This window comes from Triplophysa rosa, linkage group LG22 (assembly GCF_024868665.1).
Source record: "Triplophysa rosa linkage group LG22, Trosa_1v2, whole genome shotgun sequence".
NCBI lineage: Eukaryota > Metazoa > Chordata > Actinopteri > Cypriniformes > Nemacheilidae > Triplophysa > Triplophysa rosa.
Window position 1 is genome coordinate 12,040,082 of NC_079911.1, and position 23,383 is coordinate 12,063,464.

At 40.4% G+C, this 23,383-nt stretch overlaps 1 protein-coding gene across 10 annotated transcripts; it reads left to right on the forward strand.

The window, feature by feature from the left end:
- The first annotated feature begins 313 nt into the window (after positions 1 to 313).
- synj1 (synaptojanin 1) lies at positions 314 to 22,528 on the forward strand. Of its 10 annotated transcripts, none has more exons than XM_057320734.1 (32): positions 314 to 529; positions 1,459 to 1,606; positions 1,842 to 1,928; positions 2,167 to 2,434; positions 2,523 to 2,748; positions 2,849 to 2,932; positions 4,592 to 4,653; positions 6,940 to 7,036; positions 7,162 to 7,337; positions 7,509 to 7,590; positions 7,675 to 7,827; positions 9,300 to 9,465; positions 9,907 to 9,930; positions 10,278 to 10,469; positions 10,561 to 10,645; positions 10,723 to 10,863; positions 10,966 to 11,158; positions 11,238 to 11,396; positions 11,475 to 11,631; positions 11,773 to 11,890; positions 12,085 to 12,297; positions 12,395 to 12,473; positions 12,614 to 12,776; positions 13,163 to 13,348; positions 13,483 to 13,521; positions 13,690 to 13,818; positions 17,028 to 17,066; positions 18,308 to 18,354; positions 18,439 to 18,613; positions 18,713 to 19,032; positions 19,153 to 19,176; positions 21,069 to 21,181. In XM_057320734.1, exons 2-31 carry the CDS (start codon positions 1,483 to 1,485, stop codon positions 19,171 to 19,173), a joined length of 4,005 nt encoding a protein of 1,334 aa, XP_057176717.1. In that variant the 5' UTR covers positions 314 to 529; positions 1,459 to 1,482; the 3' UTR covers positions 19,174 to 19,176; positions 21,069 to 21,181. The 10 variants fall into 10 exon arrangements, with proteins under 10 accessions (XP_057176717.1, XP_057176718.1, XP_057176710.1 ...); XM_057320735.1 differs by having other exon boundaries at positions 19,156 to 19,176; XM_057320727.1 differs by lacking the exon at positions 19,153 to 19,176 and having other exon boundaries at positions 21,069 to 22,528.
- Positions 22,529 to 23,383: the final 855 nt, after the last annotated feature.

Genomic DNA, 23,383 nt, shown 5'->3' on the forward strand with positions numbered 1-23,383 from the left:
CCTAGTGTATGTTAATTTCAGCATTTACTGATACAATTTTTAAATCAAAAGTTGTATCTGTTTACATGAATTTTTGTGTCTTTGTTTTTGTATCTGGTCGGAATTCTTACAATTCCAACGACACATATGTTTAAACTATAAAGTACATTTATAGTATTGCAATAAAAAGACTCTGCTACATCAAGCGTTACGGTAAAATTGAGTAGGCGTAATGTTACATAGTAGGCGGGGTCTAGATAAATAAACTGAATTAAAACTGGACGTGAAAAAAATAATATAATGCGTCTTGATCAAATATTGTCAGAAGAGGGAGAGCATCTCGGCCCAGAATGGCCAGTTATTCCCTTTACGACTCAAATTTAAGAACCGGAAGTGTCCAGGAACGTAACTACAACACAGCTCCCGTTGTCTTTTCTAGGTTTCAGTTGTATTTCTGTGGTTGAACTACCTGCCTCGCTACCGCTAGGCGTTTTCTTGCTTTAGCCACAGACAATTTCCAACCGGGGGAAAACAGACACAGCTCTGACAGGTAATTTACTTAAGACCATAGATCTCACTACCAAGCATCTTTATAAATGAAGAACAAAATTATTGCTTTTGCACCTATAATGTATAAACCTACCTAATCTAGCGCTGAAAGCTGCAATAATGCAAATTTTTATACGTTTCAGGAATGCGACGAAAGCTAGCAGGCTAATAATGTTAGCCGTTAGTGTTGATTATCATAAGGCAACCTGCTGACGTTAAATGCTTTAAGCGCTGTCAGTCAGTTTTAACCGTCAATTTTGACAGTTCAGTGATCAAGTGAGGCCCTGATCTTCCTTATCGTATTTATCACATGGATGATTATTTATATCATGCGAATTAACCTTCACCCTCACGCTGAGACAGTGGCCCAAGGTTAGACAGTGATGTATTTGCACGAATTTTTAACATATTCATAGATTTGCATTGCAGATCTTACTGTATGTGGTTAGACATTGAAATGAGCCCAATGTCATTGTCTGCATTTGCATAGTTCGTTTGATTTAAGCCCGACATTTTATGTGTCAGGAGGATGCTTCGTCTTTGCTGGTATTTGGGTGCGTTCTGTATCTCATCAGTAATAAAGCCGCGTAAACTAACACGCATTTAAATGTTACATTGAACATTTATCAACGGGTTTGTGTTGTTTTTCTGCTAAATAGTGGCTTGATGATACGATGTTTTCTTAAATGCTTCCTAAAGTAAATCCACAAGGAGAACGTGTGTTAACAATTGCATGAATAGTGCAAATCTCTTGGTTTGTTTTATTTTCGGCAGCGGTAACATCTTGACAGACTGCGTTTGTAAAGCTCTTACATGATGCGGCATTTGATGCACCTGCTCGTCTGAATCAGGCCGCTTGAAACCATTTCAATCCTTTGTATGTTATGGTTTGTAATAGAGAAGTAAACCTGTGTGTTTTTCCTCATATAGCATTAAAACAGGTTGTGTCCAGCCATGGCTTTCAGCAAAGGTTATCGTATTTATCATAAACTGGACCCGCCTCCATACAGTGTGATTGTGGAAACCAGAAATCGAGAGGAATGCCTGATGTTTGAGTCTGGAGCTGTTGCTGTACTGTGTAAGACTGTCCAAATTGTTCGTCTTTAATTGGATTTTATTTGAAATCTAAAAATGTAATACAATCATCCACTGACACATTCTACAATTAAAGGTTTTATAACTAGATGGAGAAGTAAGATGTATTATTTATGACTGTAATATGATTGTCATTTGTATAGCTGCCGTCTTTAATATCAGTCATTGCAAATAAATATGATTGTGCGTATCAAAATATGCCTTAATGTAATTTACAGCTGCAGCTGAGAAAGAGACCATTAAAACAGCATACACCAAAATGCTGGATGCTTATGGAATCCTTGGAGTTCTTCGTCTTAACCTCGGTACATTTTGTCTTTTTTATGTGTTTGTCATCACAACATAAACAAATCCCCATTGGCGACAGATTACAGGAACAACCTTGATCTTTATAATGATAATGGAAATCTCACCAAAACACTGAGTATAATACTTAGCAGAACAAAACTTCATGGGTGGTAAATGGCGTGAGAAACAGTGTAGTCTTTTATTAATACATTAAAACATTATTATTGCATTATTTATCTTTACTCTCTTCCGTAGGGGATTCTATGCTGCACAGTCTGGTGGTCGTGACAGGATGCAGTTCTGTTGGCAAAGTTCAGGATTCTGAAGTCTTTCGTGTAACTGGCACAGAGTTTGTTTCTCTTAAGAACGACCCTACAGATGAGGACCGGATTGCGGATGTCAGGAAAGTCCTAAACTCTGGCAACTTCTACTTTGCCTGGTCCTCCACCGGAGTGAGTCTGGACCTCAGCTTGAACGCACACCGTAGAATCCGAGAAGATACATCTGACAATCGATTTTTCTGGTGAGTTTATATGTTTTAATTTAAGTTCATCAAATAAAATTCCCAAAGTGTATATATAGTGGTTATATAATACATAATTTGTTTACAGGAATCAGTCCCTGCATCTCCATCTCAAGCATTATGGGGTGAACTGTGATGATTGGCTGTTGAGGTTAATGTGTGGAGGAGTCGAGATCCGCACCATTTACGCTGGGCACAAGCAGGCCAAGGCTTGCGTGATCTCTCGGCTTAGCTCTGAGCGGGCAGGCACTCGTTTCAACGTCCGGGGAGCAAATGACGATGGTCAGGTGGCCAACTTTGTTGAGACTGAACAGGTGTGCCAACAGTATGAGTCATCCTTGAGTCACCTTTAATCTCACTTCCTTAATGGTACCTTATGTAGGATTCATACATCGTTTTGTTTGTTACCTACAGGTTATTTTTCTTGACGACAAAGTGTCATCCTTCATTCAGATCCGAGGGTCAATACCTTTATTCTGGGAGCAGCCGGGTATTCAGGTATGGTAAAACCTTAAATCAATATGACGCTTGTACTCGGAATCAGATTGAGACAACATGTGCATTGTCCTCTATCGAGTTATATCCCAGCTTGTTGGTGTTCCAAGCCTGTGCGAGTAACCATAATAAACAATTTCTTATATTTCCGGTTCATAACATGTGGCCAATGCTTACCCCCTCTATTCATATTATCAGAAAAACTCGTTTCAGGGGATTTTGTTGCAGCTGAATCAAAGTCGAGAAGCAAAAGGACCTCATGGGAACCAACAGCTGGTATTTCAATGGCTTAGTTCTGTCTGGTCTGCTCTTTGCTTCCAAGGGTTTGTGCAATGTCAGTTGAACGGGCTGTGATTCATTTGGGAAAGGAGCCAGACTCTGTTTAATTCATTGTGAAATCGAATTAAGGAAGTCTTTCTCCTGGCATTGCATACACGTTATCATCTCTGCTTTTAGCGGGAATCTGGTAAGGTGACCGTTCACCAAAAAATTATTACTCACTTTTATGTTATTCCAAACATACAGACTCACAGAATATCTTCTTACTTTTCAAGAATGTCACGTGTGTTCGGAACATCATGAACTTGCAGAAAACTAATTTTCGGGTGAACAACAGGTTTCAGGTTGCTGCAAGGATTTCCACAGACCTTGATGATGTGCATTACAAAACATTAATGCTGTTTAACAACTGGTGTTCTTCGCAGTTTAAATCCACTGTTGGTAATGGTTACGACATTTCAAGTCATGAAGGAAGACATTGTCTTCATGGAGTGCATTGGTGTCACTGCAGTGGTTGCGTGTCACGAAGCAAAGAGCAAAATAAAGGAAGTACTGTAGAATTGCCACAGGATACCTTTTCTCGGTTCGAAGAAAGCTCAGGGTAATGTGAGCTTGTCCCTGCTGCCATTCTGTATGAATGAAATATTAATGACAGGGACCTGCAGAGGGAACAAGCAGAATTGGGTGGGACTCCAACATGCAAGTCAATGGCCCACTTTAGATCCGGACCGTTTGAAAATGTTAGAATCAAAATAAAAATGTGTAAAAAAAAAAGTTAATGATGCAAAATGATAAATGTGATTGACAAGTACAATATATAAAGACTATCTTAGATTTACATAGTAAGAAACTAAAACACGCTAAATGAATTGTATAGCGAAAGGAAGTAATTGTGTTATGAAAGTTTGACCATTTTAGTTGATAACTGCAAGAAATGAGAAGCTAGTAGTAATAGCCTTTGTGTAGCAAGCCATTTATGGTCCTAGGTGTGAAGATAATACATTACACCAAAGGATGTGAGAGCGGTTAGTTAAATGTCATGCATTGAAGCAATAATTGACTTCCAGTTGCCAGTAATAGCTGTATCTAACCAACAAAGTTTAGACTGTTACCTAGAGCACATATCTGGTTTGGCCAGGTTTCTAAATCTAGATCTAAATCTTTAGATATCTTCAGGCTTTAGTGAGCTTATAAAGTGATTGTTGAAATCTTCCCTCTTGAGATTATTTCTTAAACTGCATCTTCCAACGCAACTCCAGTCAGCAGGCATTCCGACTTACATCTGGCTCTAATCTGTGTCTTTATTCCTCACTGTATATGGCTTCATTTTTCATATCCCAAAAATGAAATAAACACTGAAGTGACAATTTTTGTGTGTTTTAGGTCGGTTCCCACCGTGTCAAGCTGTCTCGTGGTTTTGAAGCAAACGCACCGGCTTTTGAGAGGTAATTACAGTTTTGCTGGTTCTGGATGGTGCCAAGATCCAGCTGTTCTGTCTCACGTTCAACCATTAATGCTTGCTGAGTGTGTTTTTTAGTTCACACCTGCTCTAATCCTATTCTAGATGGGGAGATCTGTCATGCGTATAGATTTGCAGAAATAGTTAAAGTTTAAGGTGGATGCAAATAGCAGCGAGACTGTCATGTGAATATTAGTACAGGGTTTTTCCTGCATAGAGAAATCGGAGGCGGTTACTTTGGCGGTTATTTCATAGTTGAAATGATAAAAAAGCTTTATTTGATTAAAAAAACATTTCTGTTTGGTTGAATAAAAGTAATGTTTTATATAACTTAATAATTGTCATTTTTATCTAATTTTATTAGAACTTTTTGACATTTTAATATGTCAAACTCAGTCACTTTGGTTAAGCCACTTAAAGGTACGGTAGGCCTACGTGTGTGTACAAGATCAGCATGGCACCACCTCAGCCTCATTTTGAGCCAGGAAAAACCCTGTAGTATCTGTGTGTTCACAAGTATATGCATGTTCTGACAGGTGGAAAATGATCAATGAAAGAAAGTGAAACATGTATGTTGGTTACATCATTTTCAGTTTTTAAATATATTTAAACATAGTTCAAATTGGTTTTACAAACTAAATCATTATTGTATTTGCATATTGTATATATTGCATTATTTTAGCAAGTTTTCACATATCATATTTCTTCAATATCGCATAATTACAACTGGTTATACAAACAACCAAGACTAGTTGCTACTAGTTGTTCGTTTTGTAAAACCATTCAGTTATTGCAAACCATTGCGATATGCACGCTTGCTATATTTTATATATCAAGCAGCCCTCAAGCAGTATAATTTGACGGAATATTCTTTTATTACACAAAACTATCAAATATCACACAAACATAATTACCCACATTTGTTGGTACATTGCTCACGGCAAACTATAGTATTTGAATGATCATGGCAGTAACTGTCTTGTAATTTATTGTCAAAACACATAATTTATGGAAAACCATTCATGTTCACCATTCGAGTCTAAGGGCGGTTTCACCTTAGCGGTTTTGGTGCGCACCCGGGTTCGATTAACGTCAGAGTTTGGTTTGTTTGGATGATAGGAACGCTGTCTTCCGAACCCGGGTGCGCACCCGCGAATTGTACCCGAGTCTGCTTAAAAAGGGAGGTCTGGGGTGCGGTTCATGTGAACTCCAGTACGCTTCGCTACTGATATGAACCAAATCACGGAAGTGAACCTATTAATGACGTATTATTTGGTAAAAATTTGTGCTTGTGTGTGTGTTTCCCTTACTTTTCTGACGAGCGTGACTGACACGCTCCATGCAGAGAGCTGTATATCTCATTTCTGTTCGCCTTCAGTGTTTTTAAGAGCTTTTGCGGTACGTTCGTGAGACAGACGAAAATGCCGTTATGTACAGAAGCTTTGGAAACAAAACTAGAGGTTCAAAAACATAAATGTATAAAAGTGAAGCGAGCAATGTTATGCATTTTGCCGTCTTCTCCTGCGTCGTCGTTACAAGCGACAGGGTAAACAGCTGCAGGCTTCATGGCGCAAACAACCTGCGGTTCGTACCCCAAACAATGATATGAACGCAGTCCAGCGGGGGCAGGGGGTGGAGCAATCGAACTAGGTTCGGACCAGGCAATCGAACTAAATGTGAAACCAACCTAAAGGAGGTCTGCTGTTGTAAATTATTGGTTAGGTAGGAGCAAGTCAATAACATCATGACTCCTTCCCAGTGCTTTACATGAGTATCATACAAAGCATGGGATGCAATCATAGGTTGCAATTCAGAGCTGATCTGACTTTTTTTATGGAATGATAGAAATTAGCATTAAGAAAACCTTTTGTTGAATATGTGTAATAACAGCAGTGGCACGATTCATTGTTAAGCTGCCCTGGCTCTTTCCACTGTTCCTCACACAGAGCATGATGGACATTCTTTATTCATCATGAGTCACTGCTTTGTTCCCTGGAGTGCTGAGTCAGGTTGTGATGAAAGTGGAAGTAGATGCAGACAACACATTTGTTTCCTCCTAGCCATTCCTAATGATCTATTGATTCATTGATCTGTCTTTATAACTTGCTTTGTTTAAAGGAACCCTTTGTATTTATTTTACAGCCTAAATTCTGATTTCTTAATGTCCTTGTTTTTTGTTTGTTTTTGGCTAATCCTATTTTTTTGTTTTGTTTGAATATGCTTTACAGTTTGTATAAATGTGTATTAAGCCTGTGTGATGTCACCTTTCCAGACATTTTAGTGCTTTGAGGATGCTGTATGGCAAACAGTTGATCATCAACCTGCTTGGTATGAAGGAGGGCGAGCACATGCTAAGCAAAGCATTCCAGGTGATTTGTTAATTTAAACACTGAAAAGTGTCCTGCTAAGTACTTTAATGCCATTGGTTTGCACTGCACATGTGATTGTTAAGCTTCCTTCGCTCTGTAGAGACGGTCTTTGTCTTCGCCCACAGAGTCACCTGAAAGCTTCAGATCATGCCAACGCTGTGAAAATGTTGAACTTTGACTATCATCAGATGGTTAAAGGCGGGAAGACTGAAAAGCTCAACACTGTTCTGAAACCTCAGATTAGCAAATTTCTAGAGGAATGTGGTTTCTTCAGCTATTCGGCAGAATCTGCCATTAAGAGGTGAGGTATTGTACTGTACTTTATAATAGGTCTGGTTTCGTCACGGGACACGCAAGAATGAGATGACAGGAGTTCCACCATATTTAAATTTGGCTCTCAGATGTCTATGTTTACATGAATATGCAGGCATTGTTATCATAATATTAACATATAGTTCTTTTTCCATCACAGATGTCAATCTGGGTCCATTCGTTCCAATTGTCTGGACTGCTTGGACAGGACCAACAGCGTCCAGGCCTTTATTGCGCTTGAGGCAAATTCTATTAACTTTTGCAAATACTTACTGTGTTTTCTTGATTTTTCTGTTTTTTATTTACTTTCTGTTTATGTTGTTCAGATGCTTCCACAACAGTTGGAAGACATGGGTCTGACTGAGAAGCCTCAGCTGGTCGCACGGTTTCAGGAAGTCTTCCGTACCATGTGGTCTACCAATGGAGACTCGATCAGCAAGATCTACGCAGGCACTGGCGCTCTGGATGGCAAAGCAAAGGTTTGTGGCGTAGAAATTAGAATCATCGTCATTGTGTTCTTGAGCAAGATACTTCAGTCGGGGTGGCTCCTGGGAATTGTCTCCTGTAATTAATGTACTGTAAAAGGGTGTTCACACTGATACCGATTTGCAGCAGAAGAGCAACCAGAAGCCATGCATTTTTAATGAGAGTTGGCGATTTGAGGCGGCTGGACTGTTGGAGCTGTGACAGAGAGTTTAGCTTTATCCAAATGAGCTGCAATGTGATATGTTGAACTCCACTGGAAGTCATTGTGTGGATTTTTGAATTATAGATGCGGACGCAGTTGAATTCTGCTGTCATAAGGGTAAAAAGCCTCCATTCAACTCCAGTGGGTTAATGTCTTCTGAAGAGAAACAAAACAAATGTGTGAGAAAACGTTAAATTATGTGCTTGTTTTAATTCCACTAAACAAGCACTAAATATTAAAGTATGACGACACACTAAAACCTCAAGTCTCATTGGTTTTTATGTGTCTGGTAAGTAGACAAACTGTGTGATATTTTGTAATGAGACGCAGCGAAACCAATGAGATTTGAAGATATTGATGTGTAGTCCTATTTGATTACGTTTTTATTTTTTGGGTGAAGTAAGTGGATAAGGTGCTATTGGAGAGCTAAAATGGTGGTGTCTGTGCTTTTTTCGCTCTTTAAACTCATGTATGTGCTGTTTTTCCTTGCTTTCCTTTGGATTTTCTTCTTCTTGTGTGGTAAGTTTGACAGTAGCTAGTTGTGGGAGTTATTATGATGTGATGTTATTAATTTTGTTTTGTCCATTTCTGTCCACTCCGCTTTGTGTTTCTTATTTTTTGTGAGGAAAGAGATTACTTTAAAGGTGCTGTGTGTCATTTTTTAGAGGATCTATTGACAGAAATGCAATATAATGTACATAATTATGTCTTCAGAGGTGTATAAAGACCTTACATAATGAAGCGTTATGTTTTATAACTTTAAAATGAGCTATTTCTATCTACATAAACCGCGGGTCCCCTTGCATGGAATTCACCATGTTGTTCCAACAGTAGCCCTAAATGGACAAACTGCTCTCTATAGAGCGCGTATCGTAAATACGTCTCTTTCAGCAAAGTGTCAGCCACCATAGTGCTTCGAAAGGGAGGGGGTTATAAGAGTTGTTGGTTGCAATTCGCAACCTCACCGCTAAATGCAGCTATATTTCATACTCTAAACTTTTAATCAGTCCTCTTTATAAACCTTGAATATCAAATATCAATTATTTTATACAGCTCTTTTTTTATAAAAGTCTGTAAACTAGCTAGACCTTAAACTATTAGCTTTAGCTGTGTGTAATATATTAGATTCCTCTGATAATCTTTTTGAATAGTATGAAGGTGCTTTCAAGTTTAGCATTAAGTGTTTTTGCTCTTGTTTTTTAGTATTTTGGTTGACATTTTTAGACTTTGGTCCAGACCCACTGAATTTGTTTTCTTTTGTAGGGTGGAAAGCTGAAAGACGGAGCTCGTTCGGTCACCAGAACCATCCAGAACAACTTCTTTGACAGCTCTAAACAGGAAGCCATTGACATCCTGAGACTGGGCAGCACCCTCAACAGCGACCTGGCAGATAAAGCACGAGCCCTCCTCACGACCGGCAGCCTGTACGGTACGACTGACAAAACCACAGTCCTGTTTGGAAAAAATCTTTTTCTGTTGACAGTCTTGATAAAATGTATGCCTTGAATGCATTGTAAGTCGCTTTGGACAAAATGCTCTGACAAATACGTGAACATTTTTTATGTATGTAACATAAATACATTGCCCAGTTGAAAGATTTTATAAACTTGGCAGATTTAGTTTGGTAGATCTGAAAGTTTCTGAAGTTGGTAAAATTCCACCTTTGGTCTTGTACCGTAAGTCTTCTGCAGTGGATGGATTCACTCTTGTACAGTACATCAGAATTCGAAATGAATTTCCTTATTGTCGCATGCTAATCTGCAGCTCCAGGCTGCTTTGGGTGTAAGATTAATGGTGTTATCCGTCTAACGGCTAACCTCCCTCTCTCTCTCCCTCCCTTTCTTACTCCCTTCACTGCTTACAATGTTAGTCACTGAGCCAATTTTACAGTCAGGTACAGTATACACAGACCAGCCATAAATCCATAACTGTTTATGGTTCTTATTTCATAAACTCAGTTGTATGTTTATTTTGGCACCTCTGTTTTGTTTTTTACATTTTATCACCCTCTTTATGTGTTGTGAAGTCTCGTAAATGCATCGTATCTTTTTGTCCAACTTTCAAGGGCAGAATTAAATCTGTCTGGTGTGTTTCATTGTAGCTCGGTCAATGTCATATGTTCAGGTTGATTTTCTTCTCTCACTATTTGTTGCATGACCATGATGTTGTTTTGTATGAATAATACGCTCATAAAACCTTTATTGTTGTTTTTTGGTAAGAATTTGCCTTATGTGTTTGTAGCTTCTCCCAGGGTGCTGCTGGGTATGTGTCAGAACCACTACAAATACACACGGCCCAAGAAGATCAGAGTGTGCGTGGGCACTTGGAACGTAAATGGCGGCAAGCAGTTCCGTAGCATTGCGTTTCGTAACCACACTCTCAACGATTGGCTCCTGGATGCCCCTAAAAAAGCGGGTCACCCAGAATTCCAAGGTATGATGCAAATGATAAACCTGTTTACTTAGTATGCTTTAGTGGTTTCATGCACGTGGGCTCATGTTTATTTTTAACTTTAATCCTGCAGATAGCAAGTCTAACCCTGTGGACATATTTGCTATCGGCTTTGAGGAAATGGTGGAGCTGAATGCAGGCAATATCGTCAGCGCGAGGTAAAATGGAGTTTTATTTGTGATGTTGTTTTTGTGTCATTTCTGGGACTCATTTATTTCCTCTACCTTCCTGTCAGCACCACCAATCAGAAGCTGTGGGCTGCCGAGCTACAGAAGAACATCTCACGGGATCAGAGATATGTGCTGCTGGCGTCGGAACAGCTGGTGGGCGTGTGTCTGTTTGTCTTCGTACGCCCTCAGCATGCACCTTTCATCAGGTATGTTCACACACCTGTGTCATCAAATTGACAGTCATTTTAGATTTGTTGGATTTTTGTTAGAAACTGTTTACCTGGATTTTCATTTTGTTCCTCAAAAAGGGATGTTGCAGTCGATACAGTAAAGACCGGAATGGGCGGGGCCACTGGTAATAAAGGAGGTGTGGCCATTCGCATGCTCTTCCACACCACCAGCATCTGCTTCGTGTGCTCGCACTTCGCCGCCGGTCAATCACAAGTTAAAGAGAGGAACGACGACTACAATGAGATTTCACGCAAACTGTCCTTCCCCATGGTAAACGTTTATGATGTAATGAAAGCGTGTTACTTCTGTTCCGTTTGCGTCGTTTATACTCATGTTATTTTAATGTTAGGGTCGTCTGCTGGCTTCCCATGATTACGTATTCTGGTGTGGAGATTTTAACTACCGGATCAGTCTGCCCAATGAAGAGGTGAAGGAGCTGATCAAACAGCAGAACTGGGACGCACTGATCGCTGGAGATCAAATGGTGGAGCAGAAGAACGCCGGACAGGTGCATGTGGAAAAATAATCGGCAGAATAATTTTTTTTTTTCATTTCTTCTAAACTTTTTTTTCTGTTCAAAATCTAGGTGTTTAGGGGTTTTATTGAAGGGAAGCTCGATTTTGCACCCACCTACAAATATGACCTGTTTTCTGAGGACTACGACACCAGCGAGAAGTGCCGCACACCCGCCTGGACCGACCGTATACTTTGGAGGAGAAGGAAGTGGAACTTTGATAAAACCGGTAAGCATGATGGTGAAACATCACACGCATTATTTTGACATCTGTCCAACATCTGTCAACCAAACTTGAGATACATAATAAAACAGGCCAATACTTGCCTACCCTGAAGTTGGAATTTAATCCTTGTTTTGCGGGTTACAGCGGAAGAGTTAGAGCTTAATGTAGTTGGAGCCCCAGTAAATGAGGAAGACCAGTACCCATGGAGCCCTGGAGATCTCAAGTACTACGGGAGAGCTGAGCTTAAGACTTCTGATCACAGGTAAGAGAGACTAAATCTAGAATACCAAGTTTACACTATCCAAATTGTCTATTGCCCTCTGGTGGGCCTCAGAAGTACTGCAGGGAGCAATGTCAATTTGTTTTTGTTACTCCATAACTAGTTGTTAAAATGTATTTATCAAAACTCAAGTACATTAATAAAAGTTTACCTAAGTCAAATCTTTCTCCTTACAGGCCTGTGGTGGCCATCATAGATGTGGATATACTCGAGGTGGATCCAGACGCCAGACATCAGGTATATAAAGAAGTGATCGGCCTGCAAGGTCCACCTGATGGCACTATCCTCGTCTCTCTCTGCTCTTCTGGTCCCGATGATTATTTTGATGATGCTTTGATTGACGACTTGCTCGACAAGTTTGCAGGCTTCGGCGAGGTCATTCTTATCAGGTGGAATTCCATTGTGTTGTTTGTGCTTACATCACTTTTTATGTTATCTATTAATATTCCTGATGTTAAATCTGTGATTATTTATCTCTCTGAACAGGTTTGTCGAGGAGAAAATGTGGGTGACCTTTTTGGAGGGCTACTCCGCTCTGGCTGCTCTGTCGTTGAGCGCTTCCACTGTACGTTACAATAAAATTCATTCTGTTAAACAAACAAACGAATGATGAAAAGTCAGATTCACATACGTTTTTTTCTACTTGGAAGTCAATACGATTTTTACTTGCCCACGGCAAAACCAATGACTTTTCCTCGTATGCAGGTGAACGGAAAGACCGTAGACATCCGTTTGAGGTGTCCTGGTTGGATAAAGAGTCTCGAGGAGGAAATGAGTGTGGAGAGAATCTGTGGCAACATCCCAACATCCACTAGCTCCACCCTGCTGGCGGAGAACTCTGAGATGGGTGAAGAGTATGACATGGAAGGTCCGTCTCTTGTTTGTGTAAAAATTAAAGGAGTAGTTCACCTTCAAAATGCCAATTCTGTCATCGTTTATACGCCATTTTGTCATTTCAAACCTGTATGACTTTCTTCTGCAGAACACAAAAGAAGATATTTTGAGAAATGTTGGTAACAGAACAGCACAGCCCCCCATTCACTTCTATTGTAACCAATGCAAGTGAATGGGGGGGCTGTTAACAACATTCTTCAAAATATCTTTTGTGTTCTGCGGAAGAAAGAAAGTCATACAGGTTTGAAATGACAAGAGGGTGAGTAAATTATTTATTCATAATGGTATTGTCACATTTATTGTCAACACAGTAAAGATGATGCCAGTACACAGTTTTTATATTATTTATGATGTGGACAGGTGATGTGGATGAGGAGGTTGAGGATATCTTACCCCAGCACCTGCAGCCTGGACTGGGCGCGGAGCCGGGTGTGTCCCCCGCCACATCCCCGCGCAGCAGCCCGTGTCCGTCTCCCACCCACGGAGAGCCTGCACCTCCCATCCGGCCTAGCAGAGCCCCTCCACGCACTGCCGGACCACCGCAGGGTAGGGCTAGTTTTGACTCAAAATTCTGATTGGTTGGGTCATTGGGCCAGGTATTGGTCTTAAAACAGCAGATATATGCACAACATCTACGTCCAATGTACGTTAATTTTGCTCTGTTTTTACACTGCTAAAAGGAGGATTAAGCCCAGCAACCAGTAGAAGGGAACTGGCAGGTAAAGAGTGCAGATAACAGTGGTGATCCTGATGTGCTTCAGTAGTTACTGAGCTCACAATGTGCGTGTCTGTGTGTTATCGAGACTTCAGTGTGGTTTGCGGTGCTGTAAGCCGAGCTAAAGGCTGAAGGTGAGATTGTGATGATGAGATGTTTTCTTCTCTCTCAGGTTCTCCTGTTGAGGGTCAGCCGGCTGGAGCTCTTTTTCAGGGACTAGAGCCAAAACGCCCGCCTCCACCTCGCCCGAACGCCCCACCAGCCCGACCTGCACCTCCACAGAGACCACCACCACCCTCAGGTGCTACAATCTGACAGATTTAACATGATAGTTTTAGAAAAAAACGCCGCACTCATCAACACTAAAGTTCATTATCATCATTAGTCATATCAGATAATGTTTCCATTTGTTTTCGTTTTATTTTACAATCATAATTTCCAAAGGAGGGAGAAGTCCCACACCTGTTAGGAAAGATTCAGCAGGTACTGCTGTGAATGCATCAGTAGTCTAGTGTTTCCTCACTACAGTTTTTGTTGTATTTGACTAGTTTAGATGTGACTGCGAACTGTGTTTGGCCTACTCTCTTTCACACAGGATTGCACAATGTTGGTCGTTTTGTGCTTTTGCAGTAGCCTAGTGTTGTTGTAGCTGTTGCTGTGTGGTTTTTTACAAATGAGTGCAGAGTGTGTTTTGCATTGTATAAGGCTTTGTGCTGTTCTCATGATGTCTTATTTTGGAAACTATTTTCTTTTAAAGGCTTTGCCGAGCCTCTCAATCTAGATTTTGATGTGACTGATTATGAAGGTAAAGAGATGTAGATTTAGGTGTCTGCAGTGTTTGTTTGGTGTATGATGACTTGAAACTTCATGTGTTTGCTTAAAGAATTTTTACTGATTTAGGATTAAGGGGTTGTTCTCCCAACAAGAAAACTTGTCTTTCTTCTGTGGAACACATGAGAGGATATTTTGAAAAACGTCTCAGTGATTTTGTGTTTAAACAGTGGACGTCAATAGGTGCCCGTGTTGTTTTGTTACCGGCAACATTCTTCAAAATACCTTCTTTTGTGTTCTGCAGATGAACATGTTTGGAATTTCAAAACTGAGCAAATGAAGAATTTTCATTTTTAGGTGAACTATCACTTTAATGTTTGGATGGCCAGTTTAAACCACATTACATTAAAGGAGTAGTTCACTTCAAAATTAGCCACCATTGACTTTCCATGGTAGAAATAAAAATGACTATGGAGAGTGAATGGGGGCAAATTTTGAAGTGAACTACTTATTTAATGCAGCGCATGAAGTCTCAGATGCTTTACTGGTTTTGATTTAGTTTAGTGTGTGGAGTGTTGGGTTGACAGGTGAAGTAGCTTTTGTACTTGAATAGAGAAGGATAGTGCTGGGAAGATATTCTGTGTATTTTTTATGCTCAGTTTCTCAATGAATTACGGTTAAATGCTGCCACATCCGAAATAGAGGCTGACATTTTTTGGAATCCCGCAGGATGGGAAACAAAATCACTATTAATCTCATGACTGGAACGGGACAGGAAAAAATGTCAGTGGGAGTGGGCGGGACCGGGAATACGCAAATATACCTTTGATATAAATAAACAAAATTTGCTTTGGTGTGGCTGGTTAAGTGAGTGACGTGCACCACACACCCGTAACAGTTGGTGGCGGTAATGCACCAAGTTGGCATGCCAACCACCAATAATATAAGAGAAGTCGGTGGCTTCCCCATGCACTCACTAGACTGTAGCCGCGAAAGTCTAAATGTAGTCGGACCCGAAACTCACGCTGCAACGACTACTCTGGGAAAATGATGCCTCTGTCGTGCTCACCGACATTTGTGGGCCGTCTTACTGTATTTTTTACTGTAACTGACAGATTTCGGCCAAAAAACATGGGAGTGGGAGGGAACGGGAGTCATTCTTTTGGGATTGGGACGTGATTTTTCCCCAGTTTTTTCGCGGGATGGAGATGGGACGAGAATTTTTTGGGGGAGTGGTACGGGGAGGTTTGAAAATCCCCTCCCGTGTCACCCTCTAATCCGAAAGCCAGTGGGCGCTCTCGTGCAAAAACTCTGAATATGGGACACAGATGAAGAGTGATTTACAAACATAAGCTTTGTCCCAAATGACATACTATTAGTGATGGGAAGTTCGGATCAATTTACTGACTCAGACCTTTGAGTCTCGTTCAGCAAAATGAATGAATCTTTTTTCGAGTCATATCGTTCATTTCGTTCATTTTAGAAAAATATAATTAAAATGTTACATGTTACTTTCCTAACACATCTACTACTTATGCAAACGTTGATCACATTACAAACAGTACAAAACTATAATGCTATAAGAAACAGAAAAGATTAATTCATTGTTTACCTGGGTCTTTAGTCTATGAATAGCTCACCACACCTCTTATCTGACAAGTCCTCGGGTTTGACTCGTTCGTTCACGACGTGACAGCTTCGTAAACTAAACCAATGCAGTCAGAGCCGGAAAGAGAATTGATTAGTTCACCTCTCGAGTCTTCGGGTTCGAGTCGTTCGTTCATCACGTGACAGCCCCCTACGCTTTACCAATGCCGTCTGAGCCGGAAAGAGAATTGATTAGTTCACCTCTCGAGTCTTCGGGTTCGAGTCGTTCGTTCATCACGTGACAGCCCCCTACGCTTTACCAATGCCGTCTGAGCCGGAAAGAGAATTCCAGCTCAGTTCACCTCTCGAGTCTTCGGGTTCGAGTCGTTCGTTCTTTTGTCACAGGACCCATAGAATGTTGCGCAATGCGCATGCGCGAGTGGACGAATCACTCCCCGAGACGACTCGTTCTTCCCGAGTCACATTAAAGATTCGTTCAAAATGAACGAATCGTTCAAGAACGACCCATCACTACATACTATACACTATGCACTATACACTCAACCATGTGGTGTGTGAATTTTAGAAGGGTAGGATCGTCCCATATGGAATACTAAACGGTTTATACTAACCGGAAGTATATCGGATTCCCAGACGAGCGCAAACGATGTCAATCGCACGGCACAATGCGTGTGAATAAAAATCTATTTGTGCATTGTACATTTAATGTAGTTTTCATCTGTTTTGCCCAGCAATACTTTAGTCATCATCAGATTGAAGCGTAATCACTCTGCAGGAGAGTTTTGCTCGAGCAGCGTCTGATAGCCTTTGGCAACATAAGCGAAACTGTGGCCGTTGAGTGCATGACGTATCCACAGTTCCACGCTTCATATTTTCGGTTGAAAAAGTGCATCATCCTGGTACTTACAGTGCTACATTTTTCCAATGCATTTTCAATGTTTTCAAAATCGACCTAGACAGGTATAATTAGTGTGAATTGATATATCGTCACAGCCCTAGAGAAGGATAAAAATGATCTCTCACCGGTAAGGACTGTGTAGACAAACCTAAAGACTTTTCTCCTTAGCAAAGGGTGTAATGTGTAAGACAGTTAATAATTTGATTCATTTTTTCCCATCATGCTGACAAAAGGACAAAAAAGCCCAGGGCTAGCACGTGCAGATGCATCTGGTGAGTTCCTTAAGTCTACGGTTGAATCATCAGGGGCCTGATGTGTAAACATTGCACAAAATAGGCAAATGCGTACACGTCCACACCTTAATGTATAGAAACTGAACTTATCGAAAATTGATGCAGTTATGCACACTATATGGACACTCTTTACTGTGTGTACAACACCTTAAAGGAATAGTTCAACCAAAAATGAAAATTCTGTCTTCATTAACTCACCCTAAAGTTGTTCCAAATCTTTCAATGGTAACACTTTACAATAAGGTGCTATTTATTAACAATTCGTTAATGCATTAGCTAAAATGATCTAACAATGGACAATACTAATACATCACTTATTAATGTTAATTCGTGTTCATTTCAGCATTTACTAATACATTATTAAAATCAAACATGGTCACTGTTAACATTAGTTAATGCATCATGAATTAACATGAATAACTGTATTGACATAAACTAACATTAACAAGGATTAATAAATGCTGAAAAAATAAATTGTTCATTGTTATCTAACGTTAGCTAATGCATTTACTAATGTTAAATAGTAGCACCTTATTGTAAAGTGTTACCCTTTCAATTTCTTTGTTCTGTTGAACACAGAGAAAGATATTTGGAAGAATGCTTGTAACCAAACAGTTCTTGGCCACCATTGACTAGCATACTAGGTAAAACGGCTTTATAAATGTATTTGTTTTTTGAAAACAAAAGAAGATATTTTGAAGAATGTAGGAAAGCAATCAGTTCTGGGGCACTTTTGACTACCATTGTAGTTTTTCCTACTATGGTAGTCAATGGTGGCCAAGAACTGTTTTGTTACAAGCATTCTTTCAAATATCTTTATCTGTGTTCATCAGAACAAAGAAATGTATACAGATTTGGGACAACTTCAGTGTGAGTAAATGATGACATGAATTTTTTGGGGGGGTGAACTGTCCCTTTAAGGATCACATCTACGCAAAGTGTCATGATTCAAATGATCTTGTTTGGTCTACTGGTCTACCAAATGCCCAAGCAGTGTAAACCCAAACCAGTTTCACTTCAGATCAAACAAAGAGCAAATCATAGAGAAGATAGTAGATTTTTGCTAATCCTACTTTTTCAGCTGTTATCTTTTCAAACTGTTGAAATCATTACGTTTGGTAGTAGGAACCAGATTGCAGAGGAGCTGATGATTGTGTAATGTTAGCAATATATAATATTACATACTGTATATTTTACAAATCTTATGTTTTGTTTTTCAGGTCGAGGTCAGGCGACTGGGTCAGCCCCTGTTGGTGCCCCAAGACCGGTGCGTAACTGAAAAATGTGTGTATATATTATAAATATATGTAGTAATAGTGATATTTTATATATATTATGTCTTTTTTGTTAGATTCCACCCAGAGCAGGAGTCATCAGTGTTCCCCCTCAAGCCAGACCTCCCCCTCTGGCTCATCCCGGGGCTCCCAGACCCACAGCAGAGGTTCATCCAGGGGCTCCCCGTCCCTCATCTGATAATCACCCTGGAGCACCAGAACCCCAAAGCAAACCAGCAGAGCTGCCTCTGGGTTCGTCTGTACTACTTATCTTAAATAAATATCACTTTGATATTTGGTTATATAATGCAAAAACACTCTTACCTTAATAACCCTGTGTTTGTCCTCCAGGTCCTCCCCCCACACTGCCAGGTCCCATAAGACCTCAGATGATATCACCCATGCAACCTCAGCCTGATGTCTCTCCAATGCAACCTCCCGTTCAAGCCCAGCTGCCCCCACCCATACAATCTCAGCTCCCTGCACCCATGCAGCCCACCTTTCCTGCCCCTCTGGTGCCTCAACATGCTGCTGTGGCCCCCCTGGCACCATCCGCTGGAGCTTCAGCCACTCCTCAACCTGGACTGGCCTCTCCCAAGCCTCCACCCAGGAGCCGATCTTCTCACGCACTGCCACCTGAGTTCGCTCCTGCTCCGTCTCCTACATCTCAGGTTAGTTTTTTGTTTCTGCCCACCTCTGCATGCATTTCTACTAGTGCTGTCAAGCTGTCCAGGTGGTTCTCACTGTCATGTTTTCCTCTTCTTGATGCATGTGTCTCTTTCTTTCACTAGCAGGAGCAATCCTCAGGTTGACAGGTACTGAAATAAGTCATTTCTAGCCTTTACTGTTGTCACGACGCTCATATGTGGTGATCATACATCACAGAACGCTCCATGTTAGACTTGTTTTCCCTCTTTCTTTTGACCATGTTGTATTTTTTATGTTCAAAATGTGAACTTGAACCACTCTTGAACTACTGTCTATTTAGATTTTAACTTAATTGATTGCTTATGACGTTAATGGATTGTACTCAAGGGGTTCAAGAAAAGTGTCATCTATTATTTGTTGTTGGTATTGTTTGTTTTGTTGGATAAGGAAAGTAATGATGGCAATATATAGTGTACACATCGTGGCTATAGTAGACACTTGCAGACTAATCATATTTGTGTTTTAATTTCTTTATATTGCTGTTTGTAATGAATATGATTCAGATGTTACTGTGATTTACAACAAAACCTTAAAATCAACATGAAATGACACAGAAATGAAAACAGATTCATTTACGTAATCGCTTGTGTCATCTGACAGGATTTTAATGAGAAAAACTGTAGGCCAGGGCTGGATTGTATCGGGAATTGATCGGATCATAAAAGTCTATGTAAAGTCTGAATAATATTTGGTTGAAAGAGAAGGGTTAAAATAGTTTACCCAAACATTTACACAAGTACATTTACTCACCCTCTTTTCATTTTAAACCTGTATGACTATCTTTCTTCTGCAAAACAACAAAACAAAAGAAGAACAATGACGGTAACCATTGACTTCTATTGTACGGACACAAAACCAATGCAAGTGAATGGGTACCGCCGTTATTTGCTTACCAACATTCTTCAAAATATCTTCTTTTGTGCTGTGCAGAAGAAAGTCATACATGTTTAAAATGACAAGAGGGTGAGTAAATGATGACAGAATTTAAACTATCCCTTAAAAGCGCATTAAGAAAGTAAATTGGTTTAATTTTACTTTCATGCATTTGGCTGATTTTTTTATTAATTTAAAGTGACTTGCATCGCATTGCATGTAGGGCTGTCACGATTATTAAATAATCGTCTCATCGCGATTGTTTGACCTCATCGCGATGGTTTCAGATCATCGCGATTATTGCACATCTCTATAGAAGACACTAGGGGGAGCTGTAGTGCATCTGCATATTGCATATTTTAGTGTATATATTGTTACTAAAGCATGGTTATACTTGTAAAATGTACCACCACAACACACTCACTTAAAAAAAAAAACTAAAACATACAAATTACCTGCAGTACAATTTAATATTATTTAAGCGAATCTCAGTGTGAAAACCAGTCTACCAAAATTTCATTAACACACAGGTAAAATTTTACTGTAGTCTTGCAAGTGAGAAAAAAACAGACTAGAAGCTTTTCTATGACTGATAGTATTTTAATGGTGGCTTCAATTCACACCTGATCAATTTACTTAATTTACAAGTATTTGGTGGTTGTATTATTGACAGGTAAAAGCCTAAACCTTAAATATATGATGACCCAATGTTTTCCGATGTATTTCCAAGAAAAAAACAGTCTTGTATTCAGAACAATATGGTCGTTTCAGTCGCTGAATCAAAAATGTATGAGAATTAAATGTCAAAGCTCTAAAACAGACAATTAATCGTCATAATCTTCAAAGCCCTAAAACAGACAATTAATCGTCATAATCGCAATGATTTATAAGACAATTAATCGTCAGTCAAATTTCAGAATCGTGACAGCCCTAATTGCATGTACATTTTATATGTGATGTACAGTATGTCTGTCCCTATAGAATTAAAGCCCATGATGTTGCGGGTACTATTCCTGGCCTCTACCAGCCTTTTTCATATCGACTCTTAATTCCTATGATAATGTACTGTAGGTTCACACCAGGCTTTTTCTGTATAATGTAGACTGTCCGCATTTTCTTTCCTCAGGCCAAAACCATGAATGGAGTCCAAAAAGAAGCACAATGGAATCTAGACCCCTTTGATATGCTTAACACCCGGTCCCTGCTCCAGAACACATCATTCTCTGCCTCCCTCCCTCGATCCTCCACAATCCCTCCATCCTCTTCCTCCACGTTACCCGGCTCCCTCTCACTGTTCTCCTCCCTGCAAAGCCCCCCTTCAGCTCCAGACACCAGCAGCGCTCCGTGTCTCCTGCCTCCCCCCCTCCCATCCCGTAGCAGGTCCCAAGAGACCCTTCGCACATCCCCCAATCCGTTCCTTGCCGACGCCCAACCCAGACCGAGCAGCACCAACCCTTTTACTGGTGGCTTGACGTCCTCGCCGCGCCGAGCCCTCACTCCTGATTTTTTCACCCAGCAGGAGGATGAAGCGCCCAGACATGGCCTCAACAGAGCCAGGTCTGCTATGGTTCACAGTTCAACACTACCCACTTCGTTCTCCAGGCAACAGTCTTTAGGTCCCGCTGTGGCACCAGCCCCAGCCAAACAGACCCAGAAGTGGGTCACCTTTGATGAGGATTCAGACTTTCTCCTGTCCGCAACGGCTCCCGCATCAGGTGGGACGGGCCCTCCGTTGATACCCGCTGCTCCATCCCTTGCTTTCCCACAACCGCCCAGTAGCTTCCCTAAATCTGCTTTTGACACGGACAACAACTGGGCGGCTCCTCCTGCCTCCTCATTCCCAGCAATTCCCCCTCCGAACCCAAACAGGACTAATACCAGCATCAGAAACGCCCACATCCCAACCAGAAATGAATTCACAGAGAGGTGATACAGTGAGCGGAGAGAGAGCGTGTATGTAAAAATGGAGCAAATATTGTGTGAATCTATTATCTGTGTATGGTTTGTATAAAAGTCTGATGCATCCAAACTGAAATAAAGTATTCAGGCCCTCTCTTTGCCCGAAGCGGACAAATGATTAGCTGAATTAATGTTTTATAGATTTTAGAAAAGGGGCAGAGAGCGTGTGTGCCTGTTGTCGTCTACATATTAATCTGTTTACACAAATATGTATAATATTTTACAGTTCAAAGGCCAGATTTATTATATCACACAAGCATTCATTATCACAAGCCACCTAATTGGCCAATAAAGCCCCACGCATATTAAATGACCTGTAACAAGAGAGCCAACTTTCCTTCTCACGCTCTGTAACCCAGCGCAGAAGAAAACCCTATGCTGTCATTTGTTTAAAACGCACAAATTTTAATGCCTGGCTGTGTTTTAGACCTGTCCTTTGCCATCTTATCCAAAAGTGGGCTTGACTGTGAGCTGAGTTCAGAATTTTTTGTCGTTTATCTCATTGCGAATGTATCTTTCACCTGTTTCTATTGCCTATGTTAAGATTGCGCATTAGGAGGGCATGTGCACAGTACAAACACGTGTTTCTGTGCTTTACTGGGTCTGATTTTCTGGATGTTCACGGAATAGACCCCTCTCCCACCCCGCAGTGTATCCCGTTGCACAGCTAACTTGCTTTGCATTTGAAATTCTTCAAAATATATCTACGATACATATTCATAGTTGTTAACTGTCTTCCTAGTGGGTAAACTACTTAAATTGTGTTTATATTTGCAGTATGTACATGCCATATCTAAAAGTGCACTGAAGTTCTCTGTCAGACTGAAGCTAAAGTTTGCAATGTTTGTGTAAAGCGAGCTGTTATATCTGTTTCTCTATCATCGTCCATCCGTGTATATAAATATGTGCTTTCAGTTCCGAAGCTCACGACTGAATGGCTGTATTTAACACATGTGTCGTGTGTGCATTTTATTTGGTAGGTTCCATCGATCTCTCATTGGAATGAGGGGTCTTGGTCATAGCAGCAGTTGTGCTTTCTTTTCGTGCACTGGACGTACTGTACCCGTTCGCTCCATGAAATCGTACCTTTTATTTCAATGGACAGCTCCTTGATTCTTGAAGTCTTGATAAATCTATTTATTGTTACGTGGAGGAACACTGTGCTGTATTTTGGAGTGTGCTGTCTGTTTATGTGTACTTGCCGTTTGCGATGTCATCATTGAGGGATGTCTTTGTTGCAAGTCATTGGACCCCAGAGTCATTAAAGCATTATGTCACCACGCTGTTTTAAAGAAGTGTTCTTGTGAAGAAAAACAGGCTTTTTAATGAACACAAATGCAATTGGATATTGGATTATGAATGGTGTAATGTTTAAAGTTACAAATATCATTTATTTTTCGTTGTGTTGTTTAAAAAAGATTTTTTAAGAGTTAAAAGTTTCAGGACTATGACCACATTGTGGGGGAACTTTATTATTCAGCA

Excerpts from the sequence above, each read along its gene's own strand:
- synj1 (XM_057320727.1), top strand. The coding sequence starts at position 1,483 with ATGGCTTTCAGCAAAGGTTATCGTATTTATCATAAACTGGACCCGCCT. Across the intron at positions 7,828-9,299 it reads CTCTGGATGGCAAAGCAAAG|GGTGGAAAGCTGAAAGACGG; the intron begins GTTTGTGGCGTA and ends TTTCTTTTGTAG. Across the intron at positions 11,397-11,474 it reads AGCAGAAGAACGCCGGACAG|GTGTTTAGGGGTTTTATTGA; the intron begins GTGCATGTGGAA and ends TTCAAAATCTAG.